At 48.9% G+C, this 22,169-nt stretch overlaps 1 protein-coding gene across 1 annotated transcript in view; it reads left to right on the top strand.

Annotated features, from left to right (window-relative positions):
- Nucleotides 1-22,169, top strand: part of ZNF618 (zinc finger protein 618) — a gene marked incomplete at its 3' end in the record, with an annotated part of 164,085 nt that overhangs the window by 56,794 nt on the left and 85,122 nt on the right. The window contains exon 2 of the mRNA XM_082492432.1: nt 15,150-15,193. Coding sequence (XP_082348558.1) covers nt 15,150-15,193 — 44 coding nt within the window. The remainder of the gene's footprint in view (nt 1-15,149; nt 15,194-22,169) is intronic.

Genomic DNA, 22,169 nt, shown 5'->3' with positions numbered 1-22,169 from the left:
ATTCAAGTAGAGGTCCCTCACCCAAGATGGAGTTTGGGGGTTCAAGGGCAGTCCCTAGGATTCACCGGGCTTTTACATGGATGCCCTGAATTGTCACAGCTTCCCACACATGGAGTGTTATGTGCAGAAAAGAATTCTTGGGCTGAAGAAATTTTCCAGATGTTCAGTAGAATAATTTATTGGAGGTGGTGTGCTTAATCCAGCCCTGAAGTTTACGGTGTTCCATGTTCCCTGGGTACAAAACAGTTCATACGGAAAATATCCATGGCTGCTGCTGAGGTTATATGTGATCTGAGGGGGAAAACAAGGCACCCAAGGTGGATGACACAGCATAAAGTATAGGTGAGCATCGTTTTTTCTTCTTTAATGGAAGAGCTTGTGGTAGCTGGCATGCGTGAGCTTTTCCCAGCCCAGCATCTTCCACAGTTGGTACTCAGGGGGGACTGGAGCAGGCTGGTGGCCGGAGGATTCCTGGTGGCACATCTGGAGGAGGAAACAGCCCTTGGGCTAACTGTTTTTTTCATGCAAAGGACACAGATCCATTGTGGTGGGTTCCTTGCTACTTTCCCGACTCGGGGGCAGCACCGGCCCTGCCTGGCTCCGGCGGCAGCAGACTGTGGTGGGCAGAATCTCAGACTTGGTTTGGAAATTGGGCTTCAACGCTTGGGCGCGGGGATTTTGCTGTGGTTCTTAGCCATGACCCAAGGCCACATCTGCATTTTGGGGTGGCGATCTCACCTGCTGCTTTTCCTTTTACGCGACTTTGCAGGAGCTGGTGGCCTGCAGGCTGGCAGGGGACTAACGATGCCGCCTGCGAAATTCAACCCCGAAATGGATCCTGGAAGAACATTTGTACCTTTTTTCACATCACGGTGGCGGTTCTCCCGCTCTGCTCCGACAAATCTGTCTGACGGCAGGGCTGTGCAAATCACAGATTTTTTAGTTTCCTTGAAGCTCTGACAAATTGAAAAATTCCTTTTCAGATAGAGCCAAAAAAATATATTGATTTTAATTTTTGTTGTGGACCAGAAAATAAAAGAATGTCATTTGGGGTTGCATAGTTTCAAGTCGAACAGAATCTGGGGCTTCCGAGTGCTTCATTTAGATTTTGAACACATCTTACAGTTCTTGCTTTAAAAAATAAATAGGACAGATATTTTGCCTGTATGAATCAGAAAATTTTAAATGTCAGACTGTGTCACTTCCACTTTTTGAAAATGAGTGTCATATTCTATTGTATGAATGGTTCAGCAGAAATGACACTAATCCATGCAATGGTCGGTCTCGCTGTAGCTCCATTTTTGGCTGAAAATAATTTCCCTGCAGCTCTGTGCCCTCATTTCTTTCGGCTCTGTGAACTATAGAGAATTGAAGGTCATGCAGGTCGGGGTCCGGGTGATGGTTTGTCCCATGCCAACTGCTTGGAAAATGGTTTTTTCGGCCCAACCAATTGCTCGGAAGTGTCGATTTGGGAGTGAGAGAAGCCAAGGTCGGTGGTAGGGGGTGACAGCCTGCTCTTCCCAACGCCCTGCCCGCTTTGAGGACTTCTGGGTGAAGGCTGTGGGGTCACCATCCCCTCTGCCCTTGGGCAATATTTGCGTTAACTCAAGGAGAGAAGACCCAGGAAAAGTTGTTTTTCCTCTTCCCTTTTTGTCCAAATTGCCGTTGTTTTCGGACAGCCGGCAAACCCACCCGCCCTTGCTGAGAGCAGCTAGGCTCTTCTGTGGGTTTTGGTCTTTTTTTTTTTTTTTAATTTTAGTTTCATTTTTCTTTTTTTTTTTTTTTTTAAAATCTTGGAGGTTTGTTTGTTTATTTATTGATTTATATCTGCTCGGGGAGTCGATCTGGTGATATTTATAGGGTTTGTGGTTGGCTGATGGGAGTTATTTTGCAAGCAGAATTTCTAAGATTTCTACTTTAAGCCTGCCTTTTCTTCAGCTTCCTTCATTCTCCCCCTCCTTCTCTTTTTCCTTTTTTTCTCTTTTTGCTTTTTACTATTTTCTTTTCTTGCCTTTTTTTTTTTTTTTTTCATTTTTGAGGGAGCCAGGCAGACTAAACTCTTTCTGAATTTCCCCCCCTGTAATTACTGCTCTTTTTTAAGTCTGAAAAAATTACCCAGCTTTGTGTGCCTTCCCCCCTTCTTACTTTTAGATCGATGTGGTTTGACTTTTTTTGTTTTCCCTTTCCAAAGTAAAATTACCACCATTTCATGCTATTAAAAAAAGCCAATCGTACAAAACTGGGAGAGGAGGTGACGTCCCGTAGTTAACTTCCCAACGGTAAATGTTTGTTTAGTTCCAGCCTCTTCGGGATTTTGTTTATAAGGATAAAATTCATATTTTGCAAATGGACAGCCTTCCCCGCTAGCATCAGGGAAAGGGTGTCACGTAGTCTCAGGTTCCAGCCTCGCCGGGGACCGTTGGCCAACACTGGACCTCCTTATAGTTCTGTTCCTGACACCCTCTCACTGCCATATTTATCAAATTACGCATTTTTTTTTTTTTTAATTCTAGATACTAATTTTCTGCCTTGGATGATCATGTGTTTGACAAATGTTTAATTTTTCATTATGTACCTCAGATTTAAGCTGAACATTGTCAGCAATTTACGTCTGTGCAGTGCTGTTAATGACGGTGGGACCCAAAGTGTTCTCCAAAATTTACAAAAAAAAAAAAAAGAGGTAAAAACAACTCCAAAATGTACAATTCTGCCCAGGGATCACATTACTCCCACTGAAACACAGATGACTTAACCATGAGCTGGAGCAGCTCCTCTGGGACATGCTTCACAGCCTCTGCAGATTTAAAGGGCAAAGTTTTAGTCTTATGAAAGCTTCTTCCGAGAAGTGCTTCATCACACGGCTCCTTCTTGGCTCTGAGGTCCACGACGCTGTGGCCGGTGGATGGCCCACCAGTGCAAGCGGTCCTCTGAGGTTCTTTAACATGGGGTGGTTTTGGTTTTGTTTATAATTTTGCCTCGTGTCTTGGGTTGGGGCTTCTTGAAGGTCACAGACTTTAGCGAGGGACCAGCGGGATGATCCGTGTCTCTGTCCTTCTCATGCTGGGAAGCAGCAACGGGACTTTGAGGTTTCATGGGCAGATGGGAGGTAGCCAGTTTGGAGATGGTTCTTCCTCTAGATGCAGGCTTGGCTCTCTCTTTCTCAGCATCTTCTTTAATGCTCAGAGAGCAGGATTTGAGCTCATGATACAGGTGGACCTGTATCTGATGGGACATCTTGCTGTTAGATACTTGACCTGCTTTGATGTGCATCAGGACTACAGGCTAGCGATGGCAGGAGATGCTCCTGCGTAGTGCCTGTGTTGCACCTGCATGTGTGTTTGAATTTGGACATCCTAGTGTCTGAGAGCTTAAGGTGTTTCCTGCCTGGTCTTTACTTTGGCCAAACCACGCCGAGCTCTGTGCCCCCCACCTCCACACCGGGACTGCCCGGGAGGCTGTGCTCCCCACTGCACATCTCCAACCACTGCAAACCCTGCTTTTTCTGTGATTGCACAGAGATTTATTTTGGGGTGGATTAAACTGTCCCCGGTCAACTTCCCATCCAGAGGGACCTGGACAAGCTCGAGAAGTGGGCCTGTGTTAACCTCATGAGGTTCAACAAGGCCAAGTGCAGGGTCCTTCACATGGGTCAGGGCAACCCCTGGTATCAATACCGGGGATGGAGAGCAGCCCTGCCGAGAAGGGCTCGGGGGTACTGGAGAGTAAAAAGCTGGCCATGAGCCAGCAATGTGTGCTGGCAGCCCAGAAAGCCCCCCGCATCCCGGGCTGCATCCCCCGCAGCGTGGCCAGCAGGGCGAGGGGGGGGATTGTGCCCCTCTGCTGCGCTCTGCTCTGGGGAGACCCCCCTGCAGTGCTGCCTCCAGCTCAGGAGAGACATGGACCTGTTGGAGTGGGGCCAGAGGAGGCCCCGGAGATGCTGGGAGGGCTGGAGCCCCTCTGCTGGGAGGACAGGCTGAGAGAGTTGGGGTGTTCAGCCTGGAGAAGAGAAGGCTCCGGGGAGATCGTAGAGCCGCTTCCAGTGCCTAAAGGGGCTACAGGAAAGATAGGGACAAACTTTTACTTGGGCCTGTAGCGATAGGACAAGGGGTAATGGTTTTAAACTAAAAGAAGGTAGATTCAGACTAGACATAAGGAATAAATGTTTTACACTGAGGGCGGTGAGCCCTTGTCCCAGGTTGCCCGGAGAAGCTGTGGTTGCCCCATCCCTGGAGGTGCTCAAGGGCAGGTTGGACGGGGCTTGGAGCAACCTGGGCTGGGGGGAGGTGTCCCTGCCCATGGCAGGGGGGTGGAAATGGATGATCTTCAAGATCCCTTCCAACCCAAACTATTCCATGATTCTATAACTTCTGCTGAGTTCTTCCACATGTCGTGGAGATGAAATGGTTTCTCAGGTTGCCTCCCATCAGCGGAGCTGCGGTGAGGCCCCATGCACGTGCTCCCAGCCCGCTCCGCTTGCAAGGTGGTTTGTCTGAAACTCAAATTTCAGGTCTTCCCCACCGCATCGTATGGGCTCCAGCAGGGAAGGGCCGGACCTCTGCAGGTGGATGGCCCCGGGGGGTTCCTGCGGGGGTACCGGGAGCGGTGGGGAGCTGCCGCAGCCCCCTCAGAGGTGACATTTCAAAGTAAAGGCTGCCTACGCACAGCCGGGAGATGTGCCTGCTCACCAACGCCCCAACAAAATGTGTTTAACGGCACTTCTGTAGTAAAACGTGTGGGATTCCGTGTATAAATAAGTCCTTTTTTTTTTTTTTTTTTTTGTTTTTTTCCCCGTGCGCACTCGTAGCTTGTTAGATATGTTTGTTTTATCAACTTGGAAAAGTGCCTGTAACAGGATTTTTGAAAAATTGATTTCCTGAGAGTTTCCTGTGAAATTGGAAACCTGGAAAAATGGGTGGATTTCTGAAATGCTATCGCATGGCTCCTTCTCTCCCCTTTTTTTCCCCCAAGTAAAAAATAATAATCCACCCCCCCCCCCCCAAGTTTTCATTCCATATACATTTATTCTTTAAAAATATTTCCAGCTGTTTCTTTTGCTGGGAAACTCATACCATCTGTAAACAACTGCTTGATGCAGATAATTCTGTTGTTTTGCCTGGTCACTCTTTATTTTCCAGCTTTTATAATACGAGAGTTCAGAAGTAATCAGTAATGCCTTTTCTCCTCTTCACCCTCAATTTGATTATTTTTCTCATAAAGAATGGAGTAAGGAGAGCACTGAGCAACAGGAGATGGAAAAAATATTTTGATTACTTTTCAGTTGCTTATAATCAAGGAGTAACTCTTTAAATCCAGACCAATTTGCTGCATTGATTTAATTCATAATTTTAATTTCATGACTGTTTGGGGGGGGGGGAGGTACATCAGATTGAAGCTTTTTAAAGCTTGCTTGGCCATTTGTAGTTTTAGGTTGAAATTTATTTAATGTTCCCTTTTTTTGGTCTGCTTTTGCTAGTATGTGCTACTTGAATTTCCCTGGGCTGCCATGGGAGCAAAATTGAAATTCAAAGCACGGATTCTGCCAATGCTTTCAGCAAGTTCATAAAATTACTCCTATGAATATTCCCTTGACTCGAAGGCAACTGCTTACAGCCCTTAAACTTGTCTGCGACTATCTGAGGTATGGGGAGCCGAAGCGAATGGGAGGTGACGTGAAAACCTTGGGTCCTTCAAAGGCAATTTTTTTTTTTTTTCCATTTCAAGAGGGAAGAGCGCTGGCGCGGTTCAGCGCCTGGCCAGGCTGGTGGAGATTTGGTGGTGGGATTTTTCACTGCCTCTACGGTTTTGGTGTTTGCGTGACTTCCCGGTTAGCAAAACCCCATGTGTGCCTTTCCCCGCAGGGATGCGACCTTTTCAGTTTGAAACTTTTTAAAAGAACTTGTAATTACGAGTTACCAAGACAGCTCGGAAATTGGGCGGATGCAGGCAGCACACCCAGGTTATTAAATTAAGATTATAAAATGGGAAGATAATAAACAGTAGACAAGAAGTAAACACAATGAAACTGAATGAGAATAATTTCTAGATTTTAATTGTGATTTTTTATTATTATTACTCTCCTACTTACAATTTTCACCTCCTTGCTGCAACTTTCTCTGCCCGAGATAAGAGTTTGGGGAGAAGTTTGAGCAAACCCAGTCCTGCTGTTTGCGAGTGGAAATAATGTTGGGGGAAAAAAAAAAAAGGGAAAAAAAAAGAGAAGTTAAAAGAAAAATATTTCTTCTGCCAATACAAAGAGAATTGAAATCAGTGTAGAGAGGGCCCCCGGGTGAAGTCAGAAGTGAAACTACAAGAGCAGAGGGGATCATTCCTATCTCGGCTTTTCCAGTGAAATCCTGTGCTCAGCCTGACCTTTGCGTTGGGCTGCTCAACCTCCTGCCTGGTTTTGTCATTAGTGTTTGTTACTAATTAGTATTTGGGAGGCACCTAGCGGCTTCACAGCGACTGGGAACCTGCGGGAAGGTGAGCGGTGAGAAATGTCCTCAGCTGTTAATCCTCCCCAGTACCGCAGGGACGGGCACCGGGAGAGGGGGTGACTCCACACCTCCATGGGTGGGACTGGAGGAGACCCCTGGTGTCACCTGGGATGGCCAGAGCATCTCCTCCGCAGCTGTAGTTGTCTGTCGTGGTGGTAGGTCCTGGGTGTCTGTGCCGAGCATGGCCATCCTGCGGTACTGTTGCTCTCAGTGGTGGTGTTTGCTGGCTTAAGGTCTTCCTTGACACATGTCCTCTTGGGGGGTTGGCCAGCAGCAAGAAAGGGACATGACCAGGGGCATGGCCGAGCTTGGGTGATGCTGTATTCCCATCTAGAAACCACTCTGATTTCTTTTTAGGCTGAGCAATTGTCTCCAGTAGGCGTTTATTTGCATGTGTACATGTGGTGGAGGTGCTGCTGTGGGTGAGGTGGGTGCTCGATAAACCTCGTCAATTTTTTTCTGCTAAACCACGTCCTGGACACGGGGGTTCAGAGCAGCCACGTGGGGGATGACAGGCTCCCCGTGTCCCCAAGCACTGAGCATCAGGGTGCTCCATCTGTCCAACATGGGCGCACTGGGGATGGGTCGTGTCCCCTGCGGGTTACGGTCACCTCAGCACCTTCCCATGACTGAACCTGGGAAATCTCAATGTTAAAATAAGCCTTTCTAAAGCTCGGTTTAAAGAATGAGTGTGGCCAGGACTAACGAGCGCCCTCTTCTCACGCTGGAGGCTTCCCCATATGCTGCATTCCCCGTATGATTGATCCATGGGCTTTTGGTACCACCATGTTTCAGATGTCCCCGTGTGCAGGGGTTGAGCATCACCTGCGCATGTCCCCGGCAGGTTTGGTTTATCCCACTGTCGGCGCCTCCATCGTCCTTCTCACTGGCTGGAAAGCTCGTCCCTGGTTGGCAGGAGCCGGACGCACTTCTGCGGCCGGGATGGGAGTTGCTGCCTTTTTCTTCTGATGACCTCAAGTCAAAAACACTCCTGCTGCTCTCATCTCAGAGGGTTCAAAAATCTCAGTTGGTTTGTTTTTGTTTTTTTTTTTACGGCTGGGTTTTCCCCCTTGCACTGGCTGCAGCCCATCCGCACCCCGTTTTTTCCTGTGACAAGGCTGCCACTGAATAAACGGGTGAAATTCCTCACCAGTAAGTTTGACGCTAGTATTTTTTAAAGCTGCCCCAGCATCCCTGCCCTGTGCCTCAGGAGAGGGGTGTTTGCGGCCCCCATGATGGGCAGGGGGATGGGGGACCCACGCTCCCAGGGCTCAGCTCTGCTGTGGGACTGGAGAAGATGCATTGGGTAGAGCTCAGATTTCCTCCTTGCAAAGAATTTTTTTTTATCATTATTATTATTATTTTGGTTATTACTTGAGGCGAAGCTGCAGCTGAGGAAATAGGCAGCACATTCCTCCAGTATACTTGTTCCCTGGTGGAAAATTCATCCCTTTTGTAGGCTGCCCATATGGATCTGTAGTGGTGAAGGATGAGAACGGGAGGAGCCACAGCAGCCTCAAGCACGGGAGGTGATTTTCATAGAATCATAGAATGGTTTGGGTTGGAAGGGACCTTAAAGATCATTGAGTTCCAGCCCCCCTGCCCTGGGCAGGGCCACCTCCCCCCAGCCCAGGTTGCTCCAAGCCCCGTCCAACCTGCCCTTGAACACCTCCAGGGATGGGGCAGCCACAGCTTCTCTGGGCAACCTGCGCCGGGGGCTCACCACCCTCAGAGTGAAGAATTTCTTCCTATTACCTAACCTAAATCTCTCCACTTTTAGTTTAAAACCGTTCCCCCTCATCCCATGGCTCCCCTCCCTGACCAAGAGTCCCTCCCCAGCTCTCCTGGAGCCCCTTTAGGAACTGGAAGGCCACAATAAGGTCTCCCCGGAGCCTTCTCTTCTCCAGGCTGAACCCCCCCAACTCTCCCAGCCTGTCCTTCCAGCAGAGGGGCTCCAGCCCTCCCAGCATCTCCGGGGCCTCCTCTGGCCCCTCTCCAACAGCTCTGTGTCCTTCTGCTGTGGCACCCCCCGAGCTGGAGGCAGCACTGTGGGGGGGTCTCCCCAGAGCAGAGCGCAGCAGAGGGGCAGAATTCCCCCCTCGCCCTGCTGGCCACGCTGCTGGGGATGCAGCCCAGGCTGTGGGGGGCTTTCTGGGCTACGAGTGCACATTGCCGGCTCCTGGTGAGCTTCTCGTCCACCAACCCCCCCAAGTCCCTCTCCTCAGGGCTGCTCTCCAGCCATTCTCCGCCCGGCCTGGAGATGCCCCGGCTGCGGGAAGTGCCCAGGCCCGGCTCCTGCTCAGTTCAGCCCTCGCCTCAGCGTCGCTCCCTGCTCTTTACAAACTTTGGGGGACATCGCTGAGTTTGGGGGGGGGGGGGGAGAAGGACGAGGTGGGGGTGATGGAGGGAATTGCGTTGCCACACAAAAGCCTGGGCTTTGTGTTTCCTTAGCCAGGGGATGCAAGGACACCCCCCAAAAAAAAAAGGGGCACAGGCGTATTTATGGGCCTTTGTGCTCTGCAGATGTTTTGGTGCGATGTGGAGCTGCTTTTTTTTTTTTTTTTCTTTTTAATGAAAATTAAATAGGAAACTGCCAATGTCTTGCCCTTAGATTAAAAAAAAAAAGGGGGGGGGGAAATAGCAAAGCACTTCCTGCATTTTCTGTTGCTCTGAAGTTAATAATAACAGACAGCGCAGGTAGGCCGGCCCGCAGTTATTTTTATGGCGCATTCCTCTGTGAGACCTGCTTTTCAGTTGCTTCTCCCGCTGCCACATTTTAATTATTTGGGGTGAATTTTTCTATGCTGGGTGCTGCCGGCTCGTTTCTAAACTGTCCGTGGTTTTTTTTTTTTTTTTTGTGTTTCAACAAAAATTATTCAGCTGCCATTGGGAAAGGTGTTGAGGGAAAGTAGGTTGTGGGTTTTGGTTTGTTGTTGTTTTTTGTTGTTTTTTTTTTTTTCTTTTTTTTCCCTTCAGGTAAAACAAACCGTTCAGCCCTTTTACAAAGCATCTGGAGAGTAAATCTGACTTTCCCTGCTCTGGGAGAGGAGCTGGGGCACGTGGCTTCTGCTGCTCCTGCAAATCCTGGGCAGAATGAGGGGAGCTCCCCTCGGCAGAGCCGGGATGAAGTTCATATTATGGGGGGTGGCTGTGTACAAATAAATAAATGGATTTAAACCCATTTTCCCCCCTGGGGAGGGCTTTGACGATGCTGGGGGGGGGTCCTGGCACCCCCATCCCGCACGGGGCGTCACGCCCCTGGGAGCGGATCAGCGCGTGGCATACATGGATGCAAATCCAAGTGATTTGAATAATTGTTTCTAATCATCATTTAAGCGACCAGGCAGAAAGCCCGTGCTTAAATCTTTCGAAATCTCATTTGACATTTTTATGGTTTTTAGTTATTTTGTTGTTTTGCAGTAACTGTTAAAACGTTGAGGTTTTTTCCCAATATAGCGTAACCCTTTCTATAAACATGCATTTCTCAGGTCAGTTATACATCTGCTTGGACTCCTAATTTTTGACACTTTATCCTGTTAGGAAATGTTGACTGATACATTTCTTAGTTATCACATGATTTACTTTTCGCTTACGACTTGAGTCGAGGAGCATATGGCCAGAAACCACATTCTGCTTGCGTGCATTTTAATTTAATAGATATTTATTAGTGTTAGTTAAACAAAACTACCTTAAACGTACCCGATATGTACAAAAGCAGCTTTAGGGAATCGTATTTTGAATTGTAAATTATTTTGCGTGAGAGATTGTATGACTAATTATCCAGCCGGTGTTTCAGAGCCCCGCGTCCGTCCTCCCCTGCTCGCCAACCAGCAGGCAGAGGCAAACTCTGCTCCTCTGCTTTTTCAATTATAAATGAAGAAGTCACCGAATTAAATTACCTGGGTAAGCTGGAGCACAGGAGATTTCTCTTCGCCCTTCCCAAAGACGCTACTTTCTTGAAAGCTGCTCTGGCCCTTTTCAGCCCAATCTGGTCACTGGCGGGTAAATGGTGATTTCCAGCAAATCACTGCTTCGACTTGCTTATGATATTTGTATTTCTTAAATACCTCTTCTTATAATTTAAATGCAGTGTTTTATTTTAAATGGATTAACAGCATGGCCTGCAAAAGGCATCATTCCTTCACATTTGATTCCGAGTGGGCTTACTGCAAAATAAAAGGAAAAAGGCTTATTTCAGCCAGATATTTAAAAATATGTGGGTAGGCATCTCCCAGTTTTTTCCCTGAGCTGAAAGTGAATCCCAAGGGGAGCGGGAGAGGAGGAGGTAGGGTTTCACCTTTCAGGTAGGGTTGCAGATGGAAAGCCCCCATGGTGCCACCACAGGGTGGAGATGTTCTGCTGAACACTGAAGTGACAATTGCTCAGGCTGCTCCAGGGGTGTCCAGCCGGGCATGATGGCCGGTTCTTGAGGCAGCACAGCGGGTGCTGCCACCTGGCCTTGCGCCAAAGACACGTCTGCCAGTTCAAGTCTGTTGGTCTTTGGCATCGAGGATATTTTTGAGACTTGATTTGCGATTGCTGAGGGTTGGAGCCACCTAACAGGGTCCTGGGCATCATGCCATGGTGGCCCATCCTATTTCTGTGGAGAGCTGAGGGCCATCACATGGCTCACTCACAGAATCATAGAATGGTTTGGGTTGGAAGGGACCTTAAAGATCATCTAGTTCCACCCCCTTGCCCTGGGCAGGGACACCTCCCCCCAGCCCAGGTTGCTCCCAGCCCCGTCCAACCCGGCCTTGAACACCTCCAGAGATGGGGCAGCCACAGCTTCTCTGGGCAACCTGCGCTAGGGGCTCACCACCCTCAGAGTGAAGAATTTCTTCCTTTTATCTAACTCAAATCTCCCCTCTTTTAGTTTAAAACTGTTCCCCCCGTCCTATTGTTCCCCTCCCTGATCAAGAGTCCCTTCCCAGTTCTCCTGGAGCCCCTTTAGGCACTGGAAGGGGCTCTAAGGTCTCCCCGGAGCCTTCTCTTCTCCAGGCTGAACCCCCCCAACTCTCCCAGCCTGTCCTTCCAGCAGAGGGGCTCCAGCCCTCGCAGCATCTCCGGAGCCTCCTCTGGCCCCACTCCACCAGCTCTGTGTCCTTCTGCTGTGGGGACCCCCCGAGCTGGAGGCAGCACTGTGGGGGGGTCTCCCCAGAGCAGAGCGCAGCAGAGGGGCAGAATCCCCCCCTCGCCCTGCTGGCCACGCTGCTGGGGATGCAGCCCAGGGTGTCGGTGGCTTTCTGGGCTGCCAGCGCACATTGCCGGCTCATGGTGAGCTTCTCATCAACCATTACCTCCAACACGTATATACACTTTCTTGCAATATTTTTTTAAGCTTGTAATTGTGGTTATTTTGCAAAGTTTGAGAAGATAGCCATGGCGCTTCTTTATTAAGGTTTGTCACCTTTGCATGCCATGTATGATCAAAGGAAATGACCTTCCTGTGCTGTGGCTGGGCAGGCCGCGGTCTTGGGTAATGTGGGTGCCGGTGATTTATGATAAAATCATCTTGCAGCCTCGGGATGGGCCGGGATTCACTGTGCTGGGTGCTGCACATGTGCTGAACAAAACAGAGCTGCTCCTAAAGAGTTTGTAGCCAAGACAGATTGTTGGCACAGAAAATCTGCCAGTTGATTGCATGTCTGGAAACTGGAGCATTGTGTGAAGGTGTCTTCTGGTGGCACCTGTGGAGAGGATGGACTTATTGAAGCAGCCAGAAAGCTAGATCTGATTTCGGTCAGACTTGCCTTTCTGTTTAGGTCTAATGGATCCAAATGAAGAAGTCAACCACGGGGTTGCAGAAGCCCCAAACCAACCGTGCCAGCTCTGTCCGTGTCCATCAGTGGGTTTTAAGTCTTTCTCCAATGGGAGGTGCCCAGGAGATGTCTCCTCTCCACGAGCATCTTGGCTGGTGTGAAACCATCTAGATTGAGCACTCCTATTTCTCACGGTTCCTTTTTTTTGGGAACCCCCTGATGCTGGTGAGGTTGCACCATTGCACCTCCTGCTCTCTGCTCCTCCTGGACATCTTGTCCTTTGCACTAGTGTGTGCTACATCTCAAGGCAGGGGTGTCCATGAATTGTTCATGAAAAGAGGTCAAAAAGCCAGAAAATCAGCATTAGAAAAGTTTAAAAAAAAAAAAAAAAAAGAACAGAAGGGGAAAATTGGGCAGTGAGACACACCCAGAATGGGGAAGGTAAGCAAAAAAAGAAGCAAATAATAAAATAGCATATTGGCGGCAGAAGGTGCCGCGCTGTCGGTCGGTGATGCTCGGGAGCGCAGAGGCTGCAGTCGTCCCATCATTTATTTCCCGCAGTTCACTCACGCGACTCCAAATACACGTACGAAAAGGAGCATAAAATGAATTACACATGTGATCCTTTGCAGAGTAACACTTGGGTTAGGTTGGGTGGTAAATCACACCAGAGGCACCAGCTAACGCGTGTGTGCAACCAGGAATAAAATACGGCATGGGCACATCGAAATGCTTTGTGTTGGGAGCACGATCGCTGCGCAACGCGATCCCAAAATGAATTTATATGTAAAGAAATTTTTGCTTACATGGGGGATGAATAACTTTGCAATCTCAGACAGTTTTCCAAAGTTGAGGTTGGCTATGTGCTTCCCAAAGGGAAATATTTTAATTTTTGGTAATATTTAGGTAACATTTGGTGGTGTGGCTGGAGTGGTCCTGCGGGTGGTGTGATGGCAGAGTCGAGGCGGTGCCTTTAGCTTTGGCTTCTGTATGTTGCAGCTCTCACGAGCTCTTGTCCAGGCGACATTTCTATTCAGTGAGCGTTTTTCACGTGGAATTATAGTTGCAGGAGCCCGGACAATTTCCCTGCGGTTGGGGAATGCGGCTCGCAGGGTGACTGGTGAGGTTGGGTTTTGCAGAAAGCTCTTTAAACCGAGGGGAATTGCGGCATACCCCGTCTCTAGGGGCTCCTGGGTAACACTGATGCCCCAGTACCCCACAAGGTTTCTGTCCTGACTGTACATTAAATCTCCCCCCCCCCTTTTTTTTTTCCCTTTTTTTCCCTTTTTTTTTTTTTGTACACACAGATCTAATCTTCTAGAAAATGCCCCGAAGGTTTGAGCAATCTACCAGTTGCAGGAACCCATAAAGCTTTTTTTTTTTCTTTTTTTTTTTCCATTGTGTAAGCATGACAAATCATTAATTTTTGATTGATTGCTTTGAATTATGGGTGCTCTGACATCCTTTCTGTAGCTGAACAGCTGTATAACAAATGAACATATCAGTGCTCACAAAAGATTGGAGATCTAACAGAAGCAATTACATTGTCAGCTCCTCCCTTCTGGCTTTTCCCAGGCAATGGAGGGAGGAAATTTTTTAACAAAAATTCCTCGAGTGGCCAACAATAATAATAATAATAAAAAAATTACCTTTTTGTAATTGAATTAGATTTTTATCTCTTAATTTCCAGTGGATTTCTTAAACCTTTAAAAGCCAGGACGTGTTTCTGCTTTCTGTAACTCGGAGAATCCCTTTGAACAAAATTTTCCATGAAGAATTAAAAAAATAAAATCAAATTGCAATTTTTGGTTGCTATTCCTTTAAGATTTCAGAATTGCACCAGTGCACTAAATGTGACCTCCATAACTTTTAAATTAAGAATTTATGCTGGCTTGAAATTTATGAAATATTTCAGCATGAAAGAAAGCCTTTTTCCCTCAGGAAAATTGAGCAATAAATCACAGCACTCTCGATTTACTGCCCTACAGCCAGCCAAAGATAGGATTTTTTTTTTTCCTTCCCCCCTTCGTTCTGTAAAAAAAAAAAAAAAAAAAAAAAAAATGTAATCATATAAGACAGCTTAGCTGCTATCCTCCCACTCTCTAGAATTTTTAATTTCAGCTGTTTCTGCTTGGATTTATTTCCAATATTCCTGCTCGGCTTTTCAATTTCCTCAGTTATTAAATTTTAATTCAGTGCATTAGCATTTAAATTAAAAAAGGGTTTATTTTATCGAAATCGTTGGCTAGCCCCCATCCTGCTGCACATGAATTGCCTGTTTCTGCCATTTGCACAAAATGTGAAATGCAGCTAATATCTTTTAACTTGTATTTGCACAAATTCAGAAATAAAATTTCTGGGTTTGGAATAATATTGTCTTTCCAAGGAAGCCTCTCATCAGAGAGCTGGGGGAAGGAGGCGAAAAGGAAGAGACCCTGCTTACCCGGAGGGGCTCAATTAGGCAATTCGTCGCTAACGAAGGGAGGTGCACTGGACCTGCCCCTCTCATCCAGGAGTGGGGCCGTCTCAGCGTGGATGCGGCGCTGAATGGGGCTATTTCTGTCTTATTTGCCTCCTGCAAATTGCATGTTTTTGCATAGGAGGGATCATTACTTTAAACTTCGGTAAAGTGCAATAAAAGAATCTCACGGGAGCGACGGGAGGGAATCGGCTGAGAAGGTCGCCTCCATGGTGGGGCCGCGGCTGAGGTCCTGCCGTGGCCTCCTGCGGACCGGGCCTGTGGGGCATGGCGTGTCCCACCAACACGGGGCACGGGAGATGGAGAACCCCAGGGGTCCTGGTGCAGCGTGCTGGCAGGAGGAGTTTGGAGGATGGTCTGGCCTTATCTTCACCTAAACGGTCTTTTTTTCCCCCATGTTTTTTGTCCCCTTAGGCCGACGAGAGCAACAGCAGTGGGCGGAGGAGCTCTTCCAGCAGGTAGGTGGATGGTTTTCTCTGCTGGGGTGGGACATGGTGGGCAGATGTGGCTCTGCTCGGATGGGTCTCTCCGTCTCGGAGATGGGTAACGAAGGGCCACCTCAGGAGAAGGATGAGTTGGGAGCTGTTAGAGCACAGCATCCATACGTCCGGTTTTGGATTTTACTGAAAAGATAGATTCAAGAAGGGTCATTCTGGCCGTGGGGGCGGCGAGGAGAGGCGGTTTGCGTGCAGTGCGGGGCAGTATGGCTGAGCCCCCCCAGCACCACACCGGGGTGCAGAGACCATCGCAGGACGAGGTTCTTGGTTGGAGACCTTGGGCTGTGCTGCGGCGGTTGGGTGTGGACCCTCCTGCTCCCACACCAGGGGAGAGGAGGGGATGACCCCCCACCTCAGCCCTCTTGGATCCCACCGAGGGCTGTCCCTACAGCTCCAACTCTGGTGGGTACAGGAAATGTCAGGTCCCACACAGGGGTCTCTGCTCCCGGTGTCCCGTGTGCTGCCACCCCCAGGGTGGGTGGTTGTGGGCAGCCCCCCGGCCGGTGTGTCCCGGCAGCCCTGCGCAGTGCAGGTGGGAGGAAAGCCGGGCACAGAGGAGAAGGAGGTGATGAGGTTGGGTCTGCCCTGTGCTGTGGCCTCTCCGTCTGCTGCTGATGCTGTAGGACGTCTCACCTTGCTGGGGCGTGGTAAAGATGGTGCTTCTGGGTCCCTCTCCACCTCTATCTGTGTTCAGTTTTGGGCCCCTCACTACAAGAAGGATATTGATGTGTTGCAGCGTGTCCAGAGAAGGGCTACAAAGCTGGTGAGGGGTCTGGAGGACAAGTCTTAAGAGGAACAGCTGAGGGAACTGGGGTCGTTCAGTCTGGAGAAGAGGAGGCTGAGGGGAGACCTTATCGTTCTCTACAGCTCCCTGAAAGGAGATTGTAGAGAGGTGGGGGCTGACCTCTTCTCCCTGGTGACAAGTGATAGGACGAGAGGAAATGGGTTCAAGTTATGTCAGACGAGGTTTAGACTGGATATTAGGAAAACTTTTTTCACTGAAAGGGTTATTAAACATACGAATAGGCTGCCCAGGGAGGGGGTGGGTTCGCCATCCCTGGAGGTGTTTAAAAAAAGGGTGGACGTGGTACGTGGGGACATGGTTTAGAAGTGGTTTTGTCAGGTTAGGTTAATGGTTGGGCTTGATGCTCTTAAAGGTCCCTTCTAACTTCAACAATTTTATGATTCTATCTGGTGGAGTCAGTCGAGAGCTGTGAAAGCATGGAGGAAGCGGCAGCTTGCCTTCCTTGGCCAGGCACAAATTCCTCTTGGCTGGGTTTCCTCTGCAGAGCAATGCTGAGTGCTGGGGAGGTGGTGGGAGCTGAGAGCAAAGTGTGGCTGTGGTGACAGTAGGATTTACCTGGTCCCTTGCATGCTTGAAGCCCATTCCTGGTTGTCTGCCATCCAGAAGCAAAGTGGTAAACTCACCTTCCAGGTTTAAAAGGTTTTGTGGTAAAAACAGTTGGAGGTAAAAATGTAGGAGATAGAGGTGCCAGGCTGGAAACAGGAGCAATGCAGAAGATGTAGCAGAGAGGGCAGCACGTGGCCCAGGACGGGGAGCGGGCTGCAGCTGAGAATGGAAACATCCACAGGAGTTGGAGAAGATGGTCAGAAAGTCAAGGAGGTGCCATCACATGGTGGGATGATGCACAGCTCGTTGAGGGGACCACCAAGCACCTGAGGCATGTTTGTGGGTTACATCAGCATGGACAGGGGATGACGGATGACAGAAAACCAGAGCCAGTTTGGCAGCCATGGAAAAAAGTCAGCACAGTGCTGGGGGCTGCACCCCATCCTGGCACCATCTCCATCAGCATCACCTGCCCCTTCCTTGGTGAGGGGGCACAGCGGCGTGGGCAGCCCCAGAACGCTGCAGTGGCACAGGCAGTGAAGCTGTGATGGTGTTGCAGAAGCCACTGTCTCTGTATCGGTGTGATCTGTGCGGAGTGAGACCACCGCTGGTGCACCCGCCAAGCTTTACCGGTCACCGCTGATGGGCTCAGTCCCTCTCCCCTGCCACGGGTGCTGCGTGGAGACACGAGTGAGACACGAGGCTTTTCTGCGGGCACCCTGGGTGGCGAAGCAGCGAGCACCAGCGCTGCTGTCCCCCTGTGGCATTTCGGTCCTGCCCTGTGCACTCCAGTGATGCCGTCTCTCCGCTAAGCGTGTGCCAGAGCACCCTCGTCTTCCCTCCGGAGACTTGAAAGTGCTGCTGAGGTTTTATCCATCAGGTGAAACACATCCTTCCACGTTAAAACCCTGCTCCGTTCTTCTGATCTCTGCAGTGCTGCGGTGCGGGGTCCTCCCCCACCTCCCGCTGCCCCACGTGCACCGAGTGCTCCCTGCTGTGACGGAGGTCCCTGCTCAGTGCCCTGGCTCTCCTGCTTGGTGTTTCATAATGAAATACCCTCTGTACCGGCAGCTTTTCGGTACGGCAGTGCTGCCTGGCGTGGAACACGGCCGGGGTGGAGGGGTGGGCAGGCAGGTTTCGGCAGGGGGGAGCAGCACCAGCATCAGGTGTCCTCCACGAAGGATAACTTCTGCTTTCCCAGTTTTGGGGTGGCTCATTGGTGCGGTCCAGCACTGGTGCGGTCCCAGCTCAGGATGCTGGGAATTAGCCTAAACAAAGCATTGGAAGGAAAATTGGGCATGGGCTTAGGAGCGAGGAGCCAGGCATTGTTTCCTTCCCCTAAATTCAGGCTTTTAACTCAGTTTTGTAGCTCTCACCGGAGGGTTTTGCAGAGCAGGTGGGTGAGCGTGGTCTCCACGTGGGAGCTGATGCTCCGGGATATCCCCTGCCCTCCCCTCCCAGGCATGTGGGAGGTGCCCTGGGGGCTGAGCACCCGAGCATCCTCCTGGGCACGAGCCCCGGAGCAGTACCGGAGCACCCAGTGGGCGGCAAAGCTTCCTCCCAGTGTCACTGTGGTTTTGTACCTGCGTAGAGAAGTGTGAGACTGGCTAGCAATTTTTCTTTTAGAAAAGTGGAAACAAAATCCACTCAGCACCTGCCTGATTGAACAAAAGATGGCCAAAAATAAGGAAAGTGACCAGGTCTGTTTAAAAAAAAATAAAAGAGAATAAAAATTTCATATTTCAGGAAAGCTCTATCAGTGATGGAAGGTTGAAATTTGGCTTTGATGAAATCTGTGGGGCTGTTTGTGGCTGGAGGTACCAGCTTGATGTTTTTCAAAGTTGTTGCTGCTTAAAACTCTGACTAATTGCAAACTATCGAGGAAGCTTTTTACGATTAATTTATATTGGTAAAAAATATAAGCAAAATGAGGTTGCCGGGATGACTCTATCTTTCTGCAACTTATTTTTTTTTTACTATAGCATGCTTGATCTTAATGTGCTGACCGTAGTATTGGGTCAATACTATTTTTATTTATTTCTTGTATTGAATTGATTTTATTCTCTTTCAAGTACGTGTTAAAAGCTCTGAAGGCACGGGATTTTTATGATCTTATCACCCCTACAGCTCTGATCGGGCCTGTCTGCTGCCTTTGAAATAACACGGTTCAGCGCGTGCAGCTGTTTGCAGCTGAGAATTAGTGGTGGCAGAAAGCACTCGCTATTCTCCTGCCTTATTAACTTGTGTGTGGTTCCTGTACCTCGCTGTGTGCTTATTAATGGGAAATTTTAAAAAGTGAAGAGACTTATTAGGACCATAGGAAAAAAAAACAACCTTCTTTTAAGGGAGCTAGAAGAGAGATGGCTGTTTGCTTTGGAGAAGATGACAACTTAAGAGACAACATGACAAAGCTGTGCGTGTTTTTGAACACTCCAGAAAAGGTAGATCAGAGACTTCTTTCTTCCTTTTGCAAGAAAAAAAAAAAAGAGACAGTCAACAAAATTAAAAGGCAGCAAATGAAAAGCCAATAAAAAGCGGGATGTTTTCTTGCATGATGGGCAGTTCGCTGTCGGAGTACATTGCCAGGAGCCGGGCGCTCGAGGCGGGCTCGAGGGGACTCAGCTGGAAGGTGGCATCAGTGGGTGACGTGGGCTTTTGTGGCTGAGGCACATTGCCTGGGGATCCCCCACCCTGCTGCTCTACCGGAAAGTTTCTTGAAGCTTCTTCTGAAGCCCCTTCAACACATGGTGGACCAGATTGGGTATCACTGGCTGGTGTGAGTTTGTGTGACAGTCCTGGAGAGTTTGGAGGGGCCACAGGGCAGTGTGGGAACAGCGCTGGGAGTTGCCGACCTCAGGGTAATCGTTAGGAGTCTGCATAACGCTATTGTAAAACTAACTACTTACCAATAATTAATGTCAGCATTCAGATGGTGGGTTCTGGATCTCGACAAGAAATAATTGAAAAACCAAATGTGCAATTATGTCTGACAAGCAGCGTGTGCTTTTCTTGGTCACCAGAGCCTTGTGTAGTCATGTGTTAGACACGGTTTTATATAATTATTATTGTTTATATGGTGGGTGTCAGAGGAAGGAAGAATTTTAGTTTCAAGTCCTCCGTTGGCTATTTATTTTAAAGTCATTAGATTTGTTTTCAGACTTAACTACGCTTAATGTGCGAGACTCCTGCTGAATAAATCAGACCCTGATATAGGAACTGCATCTGTTTGCGGAGGGAACGGAGCCAGCTGGAAGCTCAGCCCCCGTCTGCACCAGGGCTGTCACCAGCCGGGGAACCCGCTCGCAGCACAGATGTAGTGGTGCAGCAAAGCACGCTCCGCTCCCGAAACGGAGGTGAAATCCCAGAGCTTCTGGGATTACGGGCCGGCTGTGAGGGCAGGCGTGGGTCTCATCTTTAGTGCAGCATTAACAGCGCAGTGGTGGAGGTACCGAGAAGGGCGGGAGGTCTCTTGGAGATGGAGATCCAGCAGAAGGGCTCTGCAGTGCCGGGCTGGAGAGAGGCAGGGCGCTGCGCAGGCAGGAGCCTTTCCAGCAGGTCCTTTGGGCTGGAGCATGGAGGTCTCCCCATTCTGACACTATGCCATCTTCCCCAGTATGCCTGACCAACCTCTGGTGCTTTGGTAGTCTGCTCATTTCGGTCTCTACCTTCAAAGATGGGACTTTCCAGCTGGAGAAGGTACTGAGAAGGGGTCACACCTACTGGCCTCCTTCTCACTTCACCCTTCTCCAGCCTCACTGGCGGCATCTTTCCCTCTCCTCCTCTCCTCCCTGTGTTGCTTGCTCTGTCCTTTGCACACACATCCTCCCTAGCAGCTCCTGTGACCCCAGGGAGGTTCTGTCCTGGGATGGCACCAGCTCTTCTGCAGGCTCCTCTCCCACCTGACCAGCCTTCACCGGATTCCCAGCATTTGGGGAGGACTACTTCCGTCTGTGCCCAAGCTGGAAGTTGTGGGAGAGGACTCCACACCCCATGGCAGGGACAGGCCAAGGGCTGAGTTTTTCCAAGAAGCAAAATGATTTAAATTGTTTCCCCTTTCTTTAAAAAGCCATCTGTGGGATTTTCAGTCCCAGAGCATAAAGAGCTTCACACTCATCCTGCGTCAGAAAGAGAGAAAACTATTAATAATTAGGCAAGGTATTTAATAAGCCATGGTGCGCTCTGAAGGGTTCTCACCACTCATCTTCAAAAAGAAACAAACCAGCACAACCTCTCCCAAAAGTCCCTTCTGGCCAATTTAAGAGAAGTGGATAGTTCAGTTCTGGACTATGACCAGCGCAGAAGCTGTTGGAAACCTAGGCAGGTTTCCTTGAAACCTGAAAGAAGGTCAAATGTATGCGTAAGAATAGATGACAGCACTCAGACGCATCCCAGCTCCCTTGGGACTGGCATCTTTTCTGTACAATCCACACCAATTTGCCAAACGCCAGAGCCTTGGAGGGCTTCAGATGGTGTGAGGTGAAGAAACGTCCCTTTCTGGAGCTGTAAATTACCGAGTGCTGGTAGCTATAATGTCCTCTGCAAAGCTGAGTTACCAGGAAATGGTTTTCCTTGGGTCACCCCCTCTCCTGGCCAGCTCGGGGTTGTTCTGGTAATGGCGTAGAGCCTCATGGCCTCTTTACGTTAAATGCATGTGTATCTGCAGCAGCAGGACATCTGCCACCTCATTTGTGTGGCTCCTCAGCTGGGGAGTTATCCCAGTCCCAAGGTCCTCTCTCCTTTCCTGTCCGTCTTTTCCCGTTGCTCATATTATCCCGTTCATCTTGCGGCCGTGCCATGCTGCGCTGCTGCCGGCGGGTCGGCGGCACGGTCCGGCAAAGGCTTCTCGTGGCCGTGTTTGGGGACCTGTGGCGTTTGTTGTCACCCCCTCAGTCATTTCTTCATCGAGCAGCATAGAGCTCTTTCACTGATATAAATAAACCTTTAATCTATTCTCTTTGTTTTTCCCTGAATTTCTTTGTGTCTGTTGACATTTCCACGCTTGAAAATTTAAAGACGCTGGCAGCGATTCTATTATCATCTTAAATTTAGTTTTTAACCTGCATCATTTGTATGTCGCTTTTTTTATCTGACTGAATTCTTTTGCTTTTGGCAAACAGTACGCGTTTGTTTTTTGTTGGGTAAGCCAAATTTTTTTTATATTTGGTTAGACTTTCCTCTTCGAACCATCCTCAAGATATTCCTAATAAGGACTGAAGGGAATTTGTTTTTGCTAATACCTTAGGAATTCTTTGTGGCTCTTAACTATTGTTCTGGTTTTTATTTTAATGTTTAATTTCTAGAGGAGAGGTAGCCTGATATGGTCCCATAGTTTTACCTTTTCTGAAGGATTTGGAGCTTCCGAGCATCCCTTGAGGAATGCACGCACGATTGAATTCCTCTTACACTTACTGTGGTGTTTGTTGTCAGGAAGGGTTGTGTGTTTTAGCAGACCAAGATAATTGGAAAAATTATGCTGCTTTGTTTGTTTGCTTTCCCCAGATTTTAGCACTGACACCACACCATACCACTAAGTGTTGCATTAGTTATTTTGGGGGTTTTGGAAGCTCTTGCCTCCGTTTTTAAGAG

Source organism: Vanellus vanellus, assembly GCF_965231255.1.
Source record: "Vanellus vanellus genome assembly, chromosome: 18".
NCBI lineage: Eukaryota > Metazoa > Chordata > Aves > Charadriiformes > Charadriidae > Vanellus > Vanellus vanellus.
This window is presented reverse-complemented; position numbering and strand designations above follow the sequence as displayed.